The sequence below is a fragment of the Cydia amplana genome, chromosome 26, assembly GCF_948474715.1.
Source record: "Cydia amplana chromosome 26, ilCydAmpl1.1, whole genome shotgun sequence".
Classification (NCBI taxonomy): domain Eukaryota; kingdom Metazoa; phylum Arthropoda; class Insecta; order Lepidoptera; family Tortricidae; genus Cydia; species Cydia amplana.
In genome coordinates, this window is record NC_086094.1 from 7,852,143 (window position 1) to 7,868,194 (window position 16,052).

Below are 16,052 nucleotides of genomic sequence, written 5' to 3' on the forward strand. Positions count from 1 at the left end.
TATCTAAACCTTACGCCCCTTACAGTCACGTGATCGCCTTACGCCCCTTACGGTCACGTGATCGCCTTACGCTGTCTCAAGTTTATCATTTTTTCCCCACCTCAAAAAGTGTAACAAGTCGTCAATGAAGTCCAACAGACCTGAGTCCTAACTCGCCGTCGACAGAAACAGCGCTGGACAGAAAATCCTGACGAGGTTTAATATTTAATGCTTAGATTCACTTTGGGGTCAGTTTGCCATAGCGTTAAAGGAGCCCACTGATTACAAGTCCGCCGGACAATATAAGCCTGTCAGTTGTTAGGAACTGTCACCTTTTGCGTTTAACTGACAGGCCGATATCGTCCGGCGAACTGGTAATCTGTGGGCCCCTTAACCCGTGGAGCGCTCTACCAAGAGTCCAAGACACGTGTGCTGGTAACTAGTATAGGAGTTCCATACTACGGTAATTCTGGGGCGCTTCACGGGTTAAGTAAGGATGTATTGGATGTAACAATAAGTTAAGAAGAAAATGGACGACCCCTTAAAAAGCTTCAGACGGAACGGAACGTGGTCCCCATTTTCCTCTCGAACATTTATTTTTTTACAATTTGTTGTAAAGTGACTATAGCTATACTTGGTCAACCAGATCTTGACAGTAGAAAAAGGCGGCAAATTTGAAAAATGTAGGCGCGAAGAGATATCGTCCCATAGAAAATTTGAATTTCGCACCTTTTTCTACTGACAAGATTTGGTTGACCATCTATATGAATTCAGTCATTCATTAAATCTTCTTATTTTGTTATTCCCACTGACCCACTTTAGTTTCCACCCTGTACATAAACCCAGTTCCAAGATCGCACGAGTACGTCGCAGTGACATCACCGTAGTCCGGGCGCCAACACCGTAAACGGCATCTCGTTAAACATCGCATTAAACTTGCATTGCTCTTTAATACTGCATAATACTGGGTCAGCAGTTGAATTAATGAGTATTTGAGAATACTTAAAACGTTGGCACGACCACAGAATAACTAATAGTACTACCGTACAGAAAATTCACTCCTTCACAAAAGTCAGGTTTAGGTATAAAATTACACCTATATCGCCGCCTGCAAGCAAAATTGAAACTTACTTATAACCGCGCACGAACCGTGAATCTCCTTTGCGCGCCGCAGTTTTATGACCGAGCTGTGAGTGTCGGCACGGGGTTATCACTTGACAAGTTTTTATACCTATACCCACTGATTTATTGTTTTTAAGATAAATATGTAGGAATTACAAACGTTGATTATGTAAACATACATTTTTTATCCGAAGATAGCATGTCTGATTCTCGCGGAAGTAAGTTTCTAAGCCATTGTGTATTTTCAATTTTGCGCGAGCGCCACGTGACACGACTATCGTGCACGCCGAGCGGCAGCCCACTGCCATACGCCTGTACGATGGGCGCGCCGGCCAAATGTACCTAAACTGCGGAGTGACACCCCCCTGGCACGACGTTGCAATTCTGCGTTTCCGCGTACCAAGAAGTCTTCAAAAAAAGAGTGTACAGGGTTTTAAAAGGTCGGCGACGCGCATGTAACACCTCTGGAGTTGCAGGCGTCCATAGGCTACGGTGACTGCTTACCATCAGGCGGCCCGTATGCTTGTTTGCCACCGATGTGGTATAAATAAAAGTCAGAACAAACTTATGGCAAAATAAAAAGAATGCCTTCAGTGGGCACACCTAAGTGTGGATAGATAGAGGTTATTAGGATATTACACGCCTGCGGTGCATAATATGTTTCACTAGACGTATATCGACCAGGATATGGACCGTGATTTGATTACCTTTTGTATTGTTTTCGAGCTCCCGATATTTCGACGCAGTTATGTATTGATATAAGTCTAGTGAAACTAACCGTGAATAATTCAAAACTGTTATCATAATATACAATACAATACTCTTTATTGCACACCTCACCATACTCGTAGTTAATAATAATATGTATGTCATGTGGTGTCAGTGCAGACGAGGTTTACTTACCCGCCGTTTTACTTCCCGGTTGTCTCTCACACTACGTCGTCGCTATGTCTAGCTCACTTACAGTTGACACAGTTAACTGGTCGTGAACCTTATTTCCAAGCTACAAAGTTTCCAATAGTTAAACATTATTGATCAAGGAGAAATTATATACGCTTGCATTACTGCATTCTAGCCTCTACATGACATGTCGCGTAATGCGGCGTGTCAGGGGAAATATGTGGGTGACGGAAAACCGACCATTTCATGGACTAACGATATAGGTAATAATGTTAAAGAAATATAGTATTTTATGCAACCGTTGTTTAAGAGAGGTCAAAAAAGGCGAGGGCGTAAGGAGTGGCGTGAGTAACAATTTGGGGCGAAGCCGAAAATTGTTAATAAAGACGCCACGAGTATTTTTTGACTCAGTTAAACAATGTTGCATACAATACTTTTTCTACGACCAAGCACTTACTTTGAAATAAAATTGTAATTTTAACAAATATTTTTCATTCAAGAAGTAGCAATTAATGGAGGGTACGGGCGGGAAAAGAATGAATGAAATAAAAAAAAACATGTCTATGGTTCACTCATCTGTCAGAGATGACAATTAAAATTAGGTTGGCAACAATGTATTTCATACAATATTTTTTAAGTGGTGATTACACGAAGTATCGTAAAAGTGCCAAAAAGATACTGTGTATGCACAAATACTTTTTTGGGGAATAGACTAAAGACTTGTCTTGACAAATATAAGATAGTAGAGGTTTAAAGGTGTGTGCAGGACCCTGCAGGACCGTACAAATAAAAGTACGGGAGTAGAAACAAGCAACAACGGTTGCACTCCGGGAGTGTCGATAGAAGTGAAAACTCACCTCACTATGTTACCGACGCCCGGTAACACGATACATACGTTTAGCGGAGGTATTCTATTTATTTATTATATTATCATTCTCAAATATTTTCATTGACATGATGTTAAGACCTATCTTATCAGGGAATGGACAAATAGGTATGCAATACCTACTTGCCTACGCCATCTAGGTTAGGGCTCTCAAACTTATTAATAGATATTAGATATAAATCACCGGTAGACAGCACCACAGTCCTATAATATGTAAATAAGGTGACATCTACCGAAACTCCTATGTACTAGCATACGAGCTCAACAGCTTAGTTTAGGTATGTCAGTATATGTAATAGTTCATAAGTAATCAGTAGTGTGGCGCTGTACGATAGCTATATAAGAACCTACTTGCCTGTATATACGATCACTTTTTCCAACCAGCCTTCTGCTTAACATTAAACTTAATATAGTATATTCCTTGCTTTTAATTTGGCCGCCATTTACCTCCACGCTGGACATAATGGTGACCCCGAGTTTAAATCGCGGTTAATCTGAGTACTATAAAGCGAATCGCTGATAAATTTAGTATGATTTGCAAGCCAGTACATCGAAGAATCGCCGCGTATCCAGATTTAGGCCGGGAGAGCAACGTTACCACGTATGTAGCAACCGCGTGGGGCTCCGCCGACCTGAAGAAGCTGTAGAGGTGACTAGGAGGCGACCACACCTCTCGATCGAGCAGCCTGAGCCAATGCGAAGGCGCCGACCGAGCCACCAAAGCGGGACCACGTGCGAGGCACCGCAGCCCGCGCACGGAACGACGACCGCAACTACCAAAGGGACCACGTGGGTGGTACCACACCAGAGGCAGAAGGAGTGCCCAAGCGAGAGCAATCACCACGCGCACGAGCTTCAATCGAGAAGGCAAGTGAGCTGGCAATTCCTAACCTATTTACCAAATCTCCCTACCAAATTCAACTGTATCGTTTAATCACCCTACCAATTGTAAATTGTAATCGTTCTTAATCATGGCTAATGAAACAGAAATTTCCAAAAGAACCCTAGAAGAGTTAGAAGTTAGGCAGTTAAAAAATAAACGAGGTGTCTATAAGCGAAAACTAACTATATTTAAGAAATTTATAGAAAAAATCGACTCAAGTGCATTGACGGCCGAAGTAATTGTAGACATAAGCTTAAGACTAGATCAATTACCAAAGTTATACAATGATTTCTCTGAGATACAGGACCGGATCGAGACACTGTGCAGCGAGGAAGGTGACATCGAGGCCCAAGAGGCCGAACGTGAGTCTTTCGAGGACACATTTTACCGACTTAGCGCTAAGGGCAAGCTGCTGGCGAAAATAGATGACGAATCAATACCAAATGACCATAGTCCCCAAGCCCCGCAGCAGCAGCCCCTCGGTGAGTCGATAAAGTATCCCGAAATTAGCCTCCCTAGCTTCGATGGGGACCTAACACAGTGGCTGCAGTTCCGAGACACATTTGATGCCCTAGTCAATCAAGCTAGCTTGGCATCTATTGTAAAATATAAATACCTACGCAGTTGTTTACGAGACGGCGCACTTGAGGTAATTAGTTCGCTCGATTTCTCCGAGGAAGCGTACACGCTCGCGTGGCAGATGCTTTGTGAACGTTACAATAATCCTAAACGTTTAGTTTCCAACCACATGCGAGCCTTGTTCGACGTGGAACCTGTACCGTCAACTCCTTCGGGTCTTAGAGGTCTGTGCGATAATATTTCCAAACATTTAAGGTCTTTGCGTTCATTAAATGTACCTACCGAAAATTGGGATCTCGCAATTATTCACTTACTAGTTAAAAAGTTAGATAGTCGACTGCAATCAAAATGGGAAAATAGTGTTGATTTGAGAAAATTGCCTTCGTTGCAGGACTTCAAAACCTTCCTAAAGAACCGAGCTGACCGGCTGGAAGCGACCAGCCCAGCAGTACCATCGGACGCACCCAGCACTTCCAAGAAGGCCATGGTAACCACGTCCGAACCTATTAAGGTAACCTCCAAACAATTTAAACCTAACCAGTGTCCATATTGTTCGAGTACGCATTACATTAACCAATGTCCAAAGTTTAGTGCATTAAACGTTATCGCGCGAATCCGAGCCGTGAATAAATTACGATTATGCTTTAATTGTTTGTCCGGGACGCATGTCTTAACAAACTGCAGGGCCAGTACATGTCGAGTATGCAAGGGCAAACATCATACGTTACTACACAAACCAAATACCAACACTCATATAGGTAGTAACCCCGCACCAACACGATTACCAATCTCAACATTAACCGACGAACAACCGAGTTCTAGTCAAATCGAGACTGTCTTGTCTAATAACACTCTAATCGGGAAACAAGCAAACAAAACGCGAAATAGGTCAGTTTTCCTCACAACAGCCCAAGTGCTTGTTAGGGATAAGCATAACAATGTGCATAAAATGAAGGCTTTTTTAGACAACGGCTCGCAAGAAAATTTCATTACCCAAAACGCGGTAAAAAAGTTACAATTACCTAAGGAACAATACGCCTTAAATGTCATAGGTTTCAATGAAAAAGTGTCTACTGTCCTAGAATCGTGTGACATAACATTGCATTCCTTAGACGGAACCTTTACGACTAATTTGTCCTGTTTTATTTCGCCTACTGTTTGTACAACCAATATTGAAATACCAAACGTGCAACGTTGGCACATTCCGCCGCGTTATAAATTAGCAGATGACGAATTTAACTTAGCTCAAGATGTAGATTTGCTGATCGGTGGCGAAATATTTTTTGATTTACTTCTCACCGGTAAATACTCGCTCGGGCCGGGATTACCGGTTCTGAGACGCTCACGCCTGGGGTGGTTAGTTACGGGTCCCGTACATAAAAAATCCGAATCTGCTATTCAATGTAAAATTACAGTTGAAACTCAATTAAAAAAGTTTTGGGAAATAGAGGAGGGTTCCGCACCAAATTTACCTTATGATGAAAAACAATGTGAGGATATATTTCTGAAAACCCACACTCACAACTCTGAAGGTAATTTTGAAATTGAACTTCCATTAAAGCAGCCACCTACCAAGCTAGGTCAATCTAGGCACATAGCATATCGGAGGTTCAAAACGTTAGAGACTAAGTTCGCGCGGAACCCCGAATTTAAGGATAAATATGTGAGTTTCATGCGCGAGTTCGAACAAGCTGGCCATATGATTAAATTACAAGATAATTATGATGGCCCATGTAATTTTCTACCCCACCAGGCTGTTTTTCGCGACTCCCCCTCCACTCCAATTCGAATTGTTTTTGACTGCTCATGCAGGACCGATAACGGCGTTTCATTGAATGATATACAATACAAAGGCTCAATATTACAGGACGAACTCATAAATATACTTCTACGGTTCCGAAAGTACCAATATGTTATTAACGCTGACATACAAAAAATGTACAGATGTATTTATTTAAAACCAAATCAACAATACCTACAATGCATATTTTGGCGGGAAAATACTCACCAACGACTCCAAATTTATATGCTGACTACATTAAGTTTCGGCTTAAAGTCAGCACCACATGTTGCAACCAGATGTTTGTTACAATTGTCAAACGAGAACCAACACACATTTCCAGCAGCTGCAGAGGCCATAGCGAACCAGTTCTACATGGACGATTTTATCGCCGGCGGTGACGACGAGAATCAGGTAGCCGAAACTGCATCACAGGTGAACGAGATCCTGCGAGGAGCCAACTTCACGCTGCGGAAATGGAAGTCTAACTCCGAAGCCATCATAAAACGGGTGAGCGAAACACATACACACCAAAACACATCTACAACCGAGTTTGGAGATAAAACACATAAGGTACTGGGTTTAGCGTGGTCTAGTGACTCAGATGAGCTTATGTACACCATTAAAGAAAATCAAATTTCACACCCAATCACCAAAAGAAAGGTACTAGGGGTAATTTCGTCCATTTTCGACCCCCTAGGCTTGACGGGACCAGTAATTGTAGTAGCCAAAATATTTATCCAAAAATTATTTAAGGCTCAATTAGATTGGGACACCGAATTAACACAAGACTTGATCCAAGAATGGAACACATTCTATCGAGACTTGTTTTTATTAAACCAATTAAAAATTTCGAGATGTACAGTCATACCTAATTATGTAACGATACAAATTCATGGATTTTGTGACAGCAGTATTAAAGCCTATGGCGCTGCCATTTATATACGATCGTGCGATAGGGTAGGAAACGTTCAAGTTCACCTATTTTACTCAAAATCAAAAATCACACCAATTAAATCCCAAACTATTCCAAATTTGGAACTTTGTTCCAGTTTACTTCTCGCAACACATGTAGACAAAATAAAACGAGCATTAAAATGTGACATTTCCAAAATCAACCTGTGGTCAGATTCAAAAATAACGTTGTGTTGGATAAAGAATAGTAACCTTAAATTAACTTGTTTTGTTAGTAACAGAGTCACAAAAATATTATCACTTACAAGCAAGCACGACTGGTCCTGGGTCCGCTCGGAGGATAACCCCGCCGACCTTTTGTCCCGAGGGGTAGCACCAGGCAAGCTGGAAACCAACCAGTTATGGTGGTCCGGGCCTGCGTGGTTAAGCCAAAGTTCTGATACATGGCCGTCCCACGATTCTGAGTCACTGGATCACATACCCGAGGCCGAGAGCGACGTAGACACAATACTCACCTTGGCTATTAACACCGAATCTAACGACACGTTACAATATCTTTTTCACAGGTGGTCAAGTGATAAAACACTTATTCATGTATTAGCATACATACTACGATTTATATATAACACAAAAAATAAAACACGAACAATTAATCCGAATAAAAAATTATCAGGACCATTGTCCGTAGAAGAATTAAAAAATTCGGATCACACATTAATCAAACATTCACAAATGGAATCATTTCCACACGAATATAAATTGTTGCAAAACAACAAACCGGTTCTTAACAAATCCAAAATATTATCTTTACACCCATTCATGAAAGACGGACTCATTCGCGTAGGCGGACGAATCGGTCTTTCGCATTATGCGTATGAAAAGAAACACCCTTTAATACTAAGTCACGAACACACGTTTACCAAACTACTGATGGAAAACGCACACAAACGTACTCTGCACGCTGGCCCTCAGTTATTACTATCAACTATTCGCGAGCGCATCTGGCCAACTAAAGGTAGAATGTTAGCCTCAAAAATTGTAAATAAATGCGTTCCGTGTTTTAGAGCAAATCCAAAGACTACTAACCCTATAATGGGAGACTTACCCCCCTCGAGGGTAAACCCATCCCCCCCCTTTGCTATCACAGGTATCGATTATGGAGGACCTTATAACATTAGAGATAGGACAGGACGTGGTTACAAGGTCTATAAGTGCTATATAGCAGTATTTATTTGTTTTGCAACAAAGGCAATTCATCTCGAATTAATTACAGGGCTCGAGTCAGCCAACTTCCTGGCGGCGCTGCGACGGTTCATCGCCAGGAGAGGTAAACCGCAGGAGTTGGTGAGTGACAATTCAACAACTTTTCATGGGGCTAGTAACGAACTGAAAGATTTGCAAAAATATCTACAGGACAGCTCGAGCGAACTAGTATCTCATTGCGCAGACGAGGGTATAAAATGGAGTTTTATTCCCGTCTATACACCTCATATGGGGTCACTATGGGAATCTAGTATAAAACTTACCAAATATCATTTAAAAAGAGTGTTAGGGTTATCTTTGTTAACTTATGAACAATTTGTAACTATCCTAAATCAGGTAGAATCAATTGTGAACTCTAGGCCATTGTGTCCCTTACCTACTTCAAATCCTGACTATCCTGTCCTCACGCCAGCTCACTTTTTAATTGGAAAAGCACCAAATTCACTTCCTGACGAAGATTATAACCATATACCAAAAAACCGATTAACTCACTATCAACTTTTGCAACAAATCACCCAGGACTTCTGGCGGCGCTGGTCACGTGACTACATCGGAACGCTGCAGGAGCGCACGAAGTGGAGGAGCGCGCGCGGCCCAAGCCTCGCAGTCGGCACCGTCGTCCTGGTACGAGAAGAGCGCCTGCCACCCTGCCGGTGGAGGCTGGGCAAGATCGTCGCGACGCAGCCGGGCCGGGATGGCATCACCAGGGTAGCCATCATCCGAACCGCCAGAGGAGACATCCAACGCGCGTTCAATAACATTTGTCCATTACCTACTTCGGGCCAAGTTATATAAGTAGTTAATACCTACCAACCTAATGTTATCGTTTAAATAATTATGATTAAGTAATAAGTATAATAATTAAGTACGTATACCTAACTTACCTAGTATATAAATAATAAGAATACCTACTCCCTATTTAAAATAAAAAACATGTCCTATTGTTATTTCATTTATAGGAATGGGCACAGCTCTAATTTAAATATAAGTAATTACCTAACTATAACTCATAACAAAGAACTCTGCCCATCCTTACTAATAGCCAAAAATATATAAGTCCTATTCTTTGAAATACCTAATGTTACTCGTAAAACATTAACTATTTCAAGGGGTGGCAAAATGTTAAGACCTATCTTATCAGGGAATGGACAAATAGGTATGCAATACCTACTTGCCTACGCCATCTAGGTTAGGGCTCTCAAACTTATTAATAGATATTAGATATAAATCACCGGTAGACAGCACCACAGTCCTATAATATGTAAATAAGGTGACATCTACCGAAACTCCTATGTACTAGCATACGAGCTCAACAGCTTAGTTTAGGTATGTCAGTATATGTAATAGTTCATAAGTAATCAGTAGTGTGGCGCTGTACGATAGCTATATAAGAACCTACTTGCCTGTATATACGATCACTTTTTCCAACCAGCCTTCTGCTTAACATTAAACTTAATATAGTATATTCCTTGCTTTTAATTTGGCCGCCATTTACCTCCACGCTGGACACATGTTTATTTACATACTGCCATGTCAACGTCCAATTATTTGAACATAGGTCTTGAAAAGGAGTCTGCAACATCAATGTCAAATAACATTGAGTTTTTCTTTATTGATTTAAATGCTATCTAAATTATGAGTGGCCATCTAAACCTTACGCCCCTTACGGTCACGTGATCGCCTTACGCTGTCTCGAGTTTATTATTTTTTCCCGACCTCAAGAAGTGCCCAGCGCCGCCGCTAAAGAAGTTTTCACTTCAATAAATATTTTAGGATATTCTAAACACAAATTAACTAAGTCTCACAGTAAGCTCAAGAAGGCTTGTGTCGTGGGTACGCAGACAACTATATAGGTAAACCAGAACTTTGGGAGTATTGTCAAGAGGGCGCTCGTTTTGAATTTTATATAGCAACAATTTGTATAGTGGGGACAATGGAAATTGGCAGATGATTTTTGTTTTATTCCGACAACTTTAATAAGTGCGAAGTTTGATGATTGAATATTTCTTCGGTTTTTACGCTTTAATGGCTGACTCGATTTAGATAAAATGAATAGCGTAAAGTCAATAAGTAACGCAAGAGTTATAAGTAAGAATTTATATAGATAATTTTACAAATAAAATTATTAACGTACCAAATATGTTCTATTCAGCATAGTTGAAATCGGGATCTAAATATTCTTCAGTCATCAAGGAATTTGACTCGTTCTCAACATTATACTCAAAATCGGGATCTAAATATTCTTCAGTCATTAAGACATCAACCAAATCGTGACGACCTGACTATAGTAACATTTGTCTATAAGTTTGAAACTTACCCGTCAATTCAGATACTAATTTCGTTATGTTTTTTAATGGAAGAAATTTCTCTCCCGCACGTTTTTTCCCAATAAATAACTATACTTATACACTATTTACAACTTTTTTCTCTGTAAAATCTAAAACTTTCGGCATGATTATTGCAGTCTAATAATAATTCACACGAAACTAGACAAAGCAATGTTTACATTGTCAATATTGACAACTATCATAGAGGGTAGATGTTGTCTATTATTAAAATTGTTGCCATTGCTAGAAATTAGTACCAACAAATTTCCGTAACATGGCGCACCCTCAATAGATCCTGGTTCACCTATACATATGTAGTGATTGTAGTATTTGTAGTGCATAATTATTTTCCTTCGTATTTTTCCTTCGTTTCACGGAAACGTACAGTCACCTGCAATAATATGTTATACATCGACGGCCTTAAAAGTGCCTGACACGATCTTATTTGTAGAGCCATAAGAGCGTGTCACATATCTTTGCGGCCGTCGAAGAGTAACATATTATTGCAGGTGACTGTACAAACTATTTCAGTCAGTCTCGGTACAAAAATTACTGACATTGATTGAACTAGCATGACAAATACGAACGTTTCCGAGGAAATACGATGGAAACCAATTATGCATTACATCTGTACATGTTAATCTCGTTCTGTACATGTATGTTATGTTTTATACATATACTAACTCATCATCATCATCATCATCCTGGCGTCAATCCCAGCTGTGCCCCCGCGCGGGGCGCGAGGACCCGGGGTCCGCCTTCCAACTCCTTCGTGTCCACTTTGCCCGATCTTCGGCGTCCCTAGTGGTGAGTCCGTTGGCACGCATGTCCTCCTTAACGACATCAAGCCATCGCTTCCTGGGCCGGCCTTTTCTTCCCGTACCGGGAGGAGGCGGCATGGCCAGGCATTTGTTACCCACGTAACTTGCCGGTCTGCGCGAGACGTGGCCATACCAACGAAGGCGTATACATATACTAACTACTAATACACAAATAAATACCCTTACCGGGATTCGAACCCGGGACTTCCTGCCATATAAAGAATTCTAAACACACGACTCGCTGGTAAAACTCTAATTGAGTACCTTATAAGTACCAAAACAATGCAGGCTAAAATTAGCCCCGGCTTGCCCAACAGGTGAGTTGATAGGATTAGCAGTATGACGTCAGTCCCGTCGCAAATAGGGCCGCTGTTACGTCACGGCTTGGTCAAGTAATATTATATTGTACAGTCGCCATCAGATATATCGGAGCGGCTAAGGTGCTCACAAATATCTGAACACGCCTAGCTCTATTGTCTAGGCGTTAGAGTGCGTGTTTAGATATTGTGAACACCTTGGCCGCTCCGATATATCTGATGGCGAGTTTACAGATAACTTAGTAATAGTAGTAATATTTACCTACTGTACTTTGATTTTTAATACTTTAGAACCTAATTATTTCGTGGAACTTAGAGGAACGGATAAAAGATTTAATTCGTGACGATCACAAAACATGTACGGACATGTACAGACAACAATAGCAAGAAAAGAATAAATCAATAGGTAAGTGTGCATCACGAAATGGAATAGCAAATAGCTATAAAGCCAGTGCTGGTCTTCCGTAGGGTCCATTCGTTCGGTGATGCCACGAGTCGTGGTAGTCTTTATACAGGGTGGTCCAAACCTTGACGTCCAAAAATTTTTTTTAGATTCCTCTAGTCGTGGGCTATCAGAATATACCCCATGTATATTAGCCGATTTTTTGTAGTTTTCGAGTTATGAATTTTTGAAGTTTTTTTTGGTGAACATTTTGGGGGTGAAGTAATTTACTCATAAAAAAAAACTATTAGATTTTTTTTAATGTTTCTTCTTGTAACATACTTCTTAATAAATGACGTAATTATTTTTAAAAAATCAGCGTCCTCACGTTGATACAAGTTGTAAAAAAACATGACAGAAATAATTTTTTTACGCTCAGGCATGTCAAGCTTAGATTTTGCGCATAAATAAAAAAAATACAAGCTGTTACAAGGACTTCTGCTGATTTTAAAAACTGATAGACCCTAAGTGTTTTACAAAAAGGTAAAAAAAAGTGACACTTAATAGTGGAAATTTGACAGAATCGGCACTCAAAGGAGCTGAGGTCGAAAGTTCCTAAATTAGTGAATCACAAAAAAATACGGTTTTATTATTCCTAACTTTAATAAAACACAGAAATGACCACGATGAGTCAATGTTGTGACATGCGATAAGCGAATCATCATTTGGGTAAGCTTAATCATTATCTTAACTGGACCCGTGTCGCGGCGGGTTGTTATCTACAAAGGGTTCATTTTTACCTGCTCCCACCCCGCCGACTACTGTCTCCATACACACTATTGTTTAATAAGTTCACCCCTTTACACACCCACACACACCCACACCCACACACACACACACGCCCACACACACACACACACCCACACACACACACACACGCACACACCACACCTCCCCCCACACACGCACACACGCGCGCGCACACACACACACACACACACACGCGCGCTTTACTGTGTGTGTGTGTGTGTGTGTGTGTGTGTGTGTGTGTGTGTGTGGGTGGGTGGGTGTGTGGGTGTGGGTGGGTGTGTGTGTGCGAGTGTGTAAAGGGGTGAACTTATTAAACAATAGTGTGTATGGAGACAGTAGTCGGCGGGGTGGGAGCAGGTAAAAATGAACCCTTTGTAGATAACAACCCGCCGCGACACGGGTCCAGTTAAGATAATGATTAAGCTTACCCAAATGATGATTCGCTTATATCGCATGTCACAACATTGACTCATCGTGGTCATTTCTGTGTTTTCATCATCATCATCATCATCATCATCCTTTCCTGGCCGGTTTCGGCCACGGCGACTGGGGTTGTACTGGTTATTGAGAGCGACGATCGTGGGCTCTTAGGTGGCTGACGTAGCCTATCTTTGCAGTGAATGCACGACCGCAATCACCGCAGGTCAGCACCCCTCCGACATAATTGTAGTTGATGACCGCAGGTGGTCGGGCCTTTAACTCGTCACGCTTTGCGTCGAGTTCCACTCGCCTCTGCTCTTCGAAGGCTTGCACTTTTGTGCTCACTGTATGCCTCCACTTCGGCCGATCTTGTGCCGAAGTCTCCCAGTGCGATGGTTCAATGTCACATCTCCGCATGTGGCGCTTCAGAACATCTTTGTATCTGTGTTTTATTAAAGTTAGGAATAATAAAACCGTATTTTTTTGTGATTCACTAATTTGGGAACTTTCGACCTCAGCTACTTTGAGTGCCGATTCTGTCAAATTTCGACTATTAAGTGTCACTTTTTTTTACCTTTTTGTAAAACACTTAGGGTCTATCAGTTTTTAAAATCAGCAGAAGTCCTTGTAACAGCTTGTATTTTTTTTTATTTAAGCGCAAAATCTAAGCTTGACATGCCTGAGCGTAAAAAAAATATTTCTGTCATGTTTTTTTACAACTTGTATCAACGTGAGGACGCTGATTTTTTTAAAACAATTACGTCATTTATTAAGGAGTATGTTACAAGAAGAAACATTAAAAAAAAATCTAATAGTTTTTTTTTATGAGTAAATTACTTCACCCCCAAAATTTTCACCAAAAAAAACTTCAAAAATTCATAACTCGAAAACTACAAAAAATCGGCTAATATACATGGGGTATATTCTGATAGCCCACGACTAGAGGAATCTAAAAAAAAATTTTTGGACGTCAAGGTTTGGACCACCCTGTATGTTATCTGTCGTGGCCCACGACAGATAACATTACTGATCTTGAAATTACTTTAGGTGCTGTTATGTACTAATTAAAACTTATTGTAGGGTTCCGTACCCAAAGGTTAAAAACGGCACCCTATTACTAAGACTCCGCTGTCCGTCCGTCCGGACAGAATAAAATAAAGATTTAAGTGGGGCTCCCATACAACAAACGTGATTTTTGACCGAAGTTAAGCAACGTCGGGCGGGGTCAGTACTTGGATGGGTGACCGTTGTTTTGCTCTATTTTTTGTTGATGGTGCGGAACCCTCCGTGCGCGAGTCCGACTCGCACTTGGCCGGTTTTTTTGCGTTCCTCTTCCATGAGTATAACTATATATTTCGACGCTGATTGGACCATTAAAAAATCTAATCTTCAACTAACAATTACAAACTTCCCTTTAGCTCGATTAGTAAATTAGTAATCAGTTTAAGAACGCTTTAAAACGGTGAAACTTGAGTATATTTCATAGAATAACATTATATGGTGTGATGAGCTCACGTGCGAGTCATGAAGTTAGCGTGACAGGAAACATTTCAGCGTGTTCGTGAGATTGCAGTAAGGCTGTGGGCTGGACGCACGCGAGTGGCGGGGCGAGGCATAGATGTAGGATCCTATACAGATGTGCTAGCTATACGCGTGCGTCCGTGAGGGACAAAACATACGCAATGCGACTAGTGTTGTGAATAACGCTCATTTTAATGCTTAAAGACTCAAACCCTTAAGACTCTCGAGGCTTAACGCCTCAAAGGCGGCAAAGACGATATCTTACATCCATACGCGTAAAATAAATAAATACAATTCTCAAATATAGTCGAGTCTTCAAGACTTACGAGTCTTGAGGGCTCGAGTCTTTAATAAGCGTTATTCACAACACTGAATGCGACACTATGATTGGTCGAATTTATTTGTTGCCCACCATAATTCATACTATATTTACAGTGGGGAATTAAATAAATGTGAGACTGTGACAAGGACAAACAATAATAGCGTTTTCGCTGCTACTCCTACTAAAGGATACATAAGACTATCCCGTTTGGTCATTTCCCCCCACCCCTCATGCCAGCACCCCTAGCACATGATTGGCGCGACAGTATCTCGCGGCGAGACAGACTACCCGTCTTTTTCTAACTGTGTTAATAAAAGAGGGACGGGTAGTCTATCTCGCCGCGAGATAATGTTGCGCCAATCATGTGCTAGCCCGGCTGAGCCAGTTATAATAGATTCATGAATCAAGGCCATATACCCCCGACACATATACACTATACTCCTCCCACTGCACTGCGGCGATGTTGCCCTCTCTAGTCACACACTGCTCTATTCAAAATGTATAGAATTTATCAAATCAATTTGGGCGTCCGCTAGCTGGCGCGGTTGCACGGAGCCGGTTAACGAAAAATAGTATGAGCAACCCTAACTGGTAAAACGCGGACGCGTGTAGCAGATTTCACCTCCAATGGCAGAATGGCATACGCTTGCGTGCGCCTGCTCCGTGGAACCGCGCCATCTAGCGGACGACGTTTAGGACGACAGCGGTAGCGGCGGCGGTTGCCGCCCGCCGGTCGCGTGCGGCCAGTCCACAGCCTTACATACGAGGGGCGTTCAAAATATTCTCGGTATTGATATCTTACAACCTCTTCTAAAATTTCTTTCG

General features: G+C 41.4%; 2 protein-coding genes across 10 annotated transcripts in view; one reads left to right on the plus strand and one right to left on the minus strand.

Annotated features, from left to right (window-relative positions):
* LOC134660209 (uncharacterized) overlaps positions 1-16,052 on the minus strand; it is a 64,342-nt gene that overhangs the window by 30,711 nt on the left and 17,579 nt on the right. The window lies entirely within an intron of this gene.
* Positions 3,772-9,128, plus strand: LOC134659926 (uncharacterized). 9 transcript variants are annotated; one of them, XM_063515623.1, is made up of 3 exons: positions 3,772-4,252; positions 4,741-4,860; positions 8,318-9,128. In XM_063515623.1, exons 1-3 carry the CDS (start codon positions 4,196-4,198, stop codon positions 8,390-8,392), a joined length of 252 nt encoding a protein of 83 aa, XP_063371693.1. In that variant the 5' UTR covers positions 3,772-4,195; the 3' UTR covers positions 8,393-9,128. The 9 variants fall into 9 exon arrangements, 6 of the variants coding, with proteins under 6 accessions (XP_063371693.1, XP_063371692.1, XP_063371689.1 ...); XR_010097839.1 differs by having other exon boundaries at positions 3,778-4,573; positions 6,473-9,128; XR_010097840.1 differs by having other exon boundaries at positions 3,778-4,573; positions 6,476-9,128.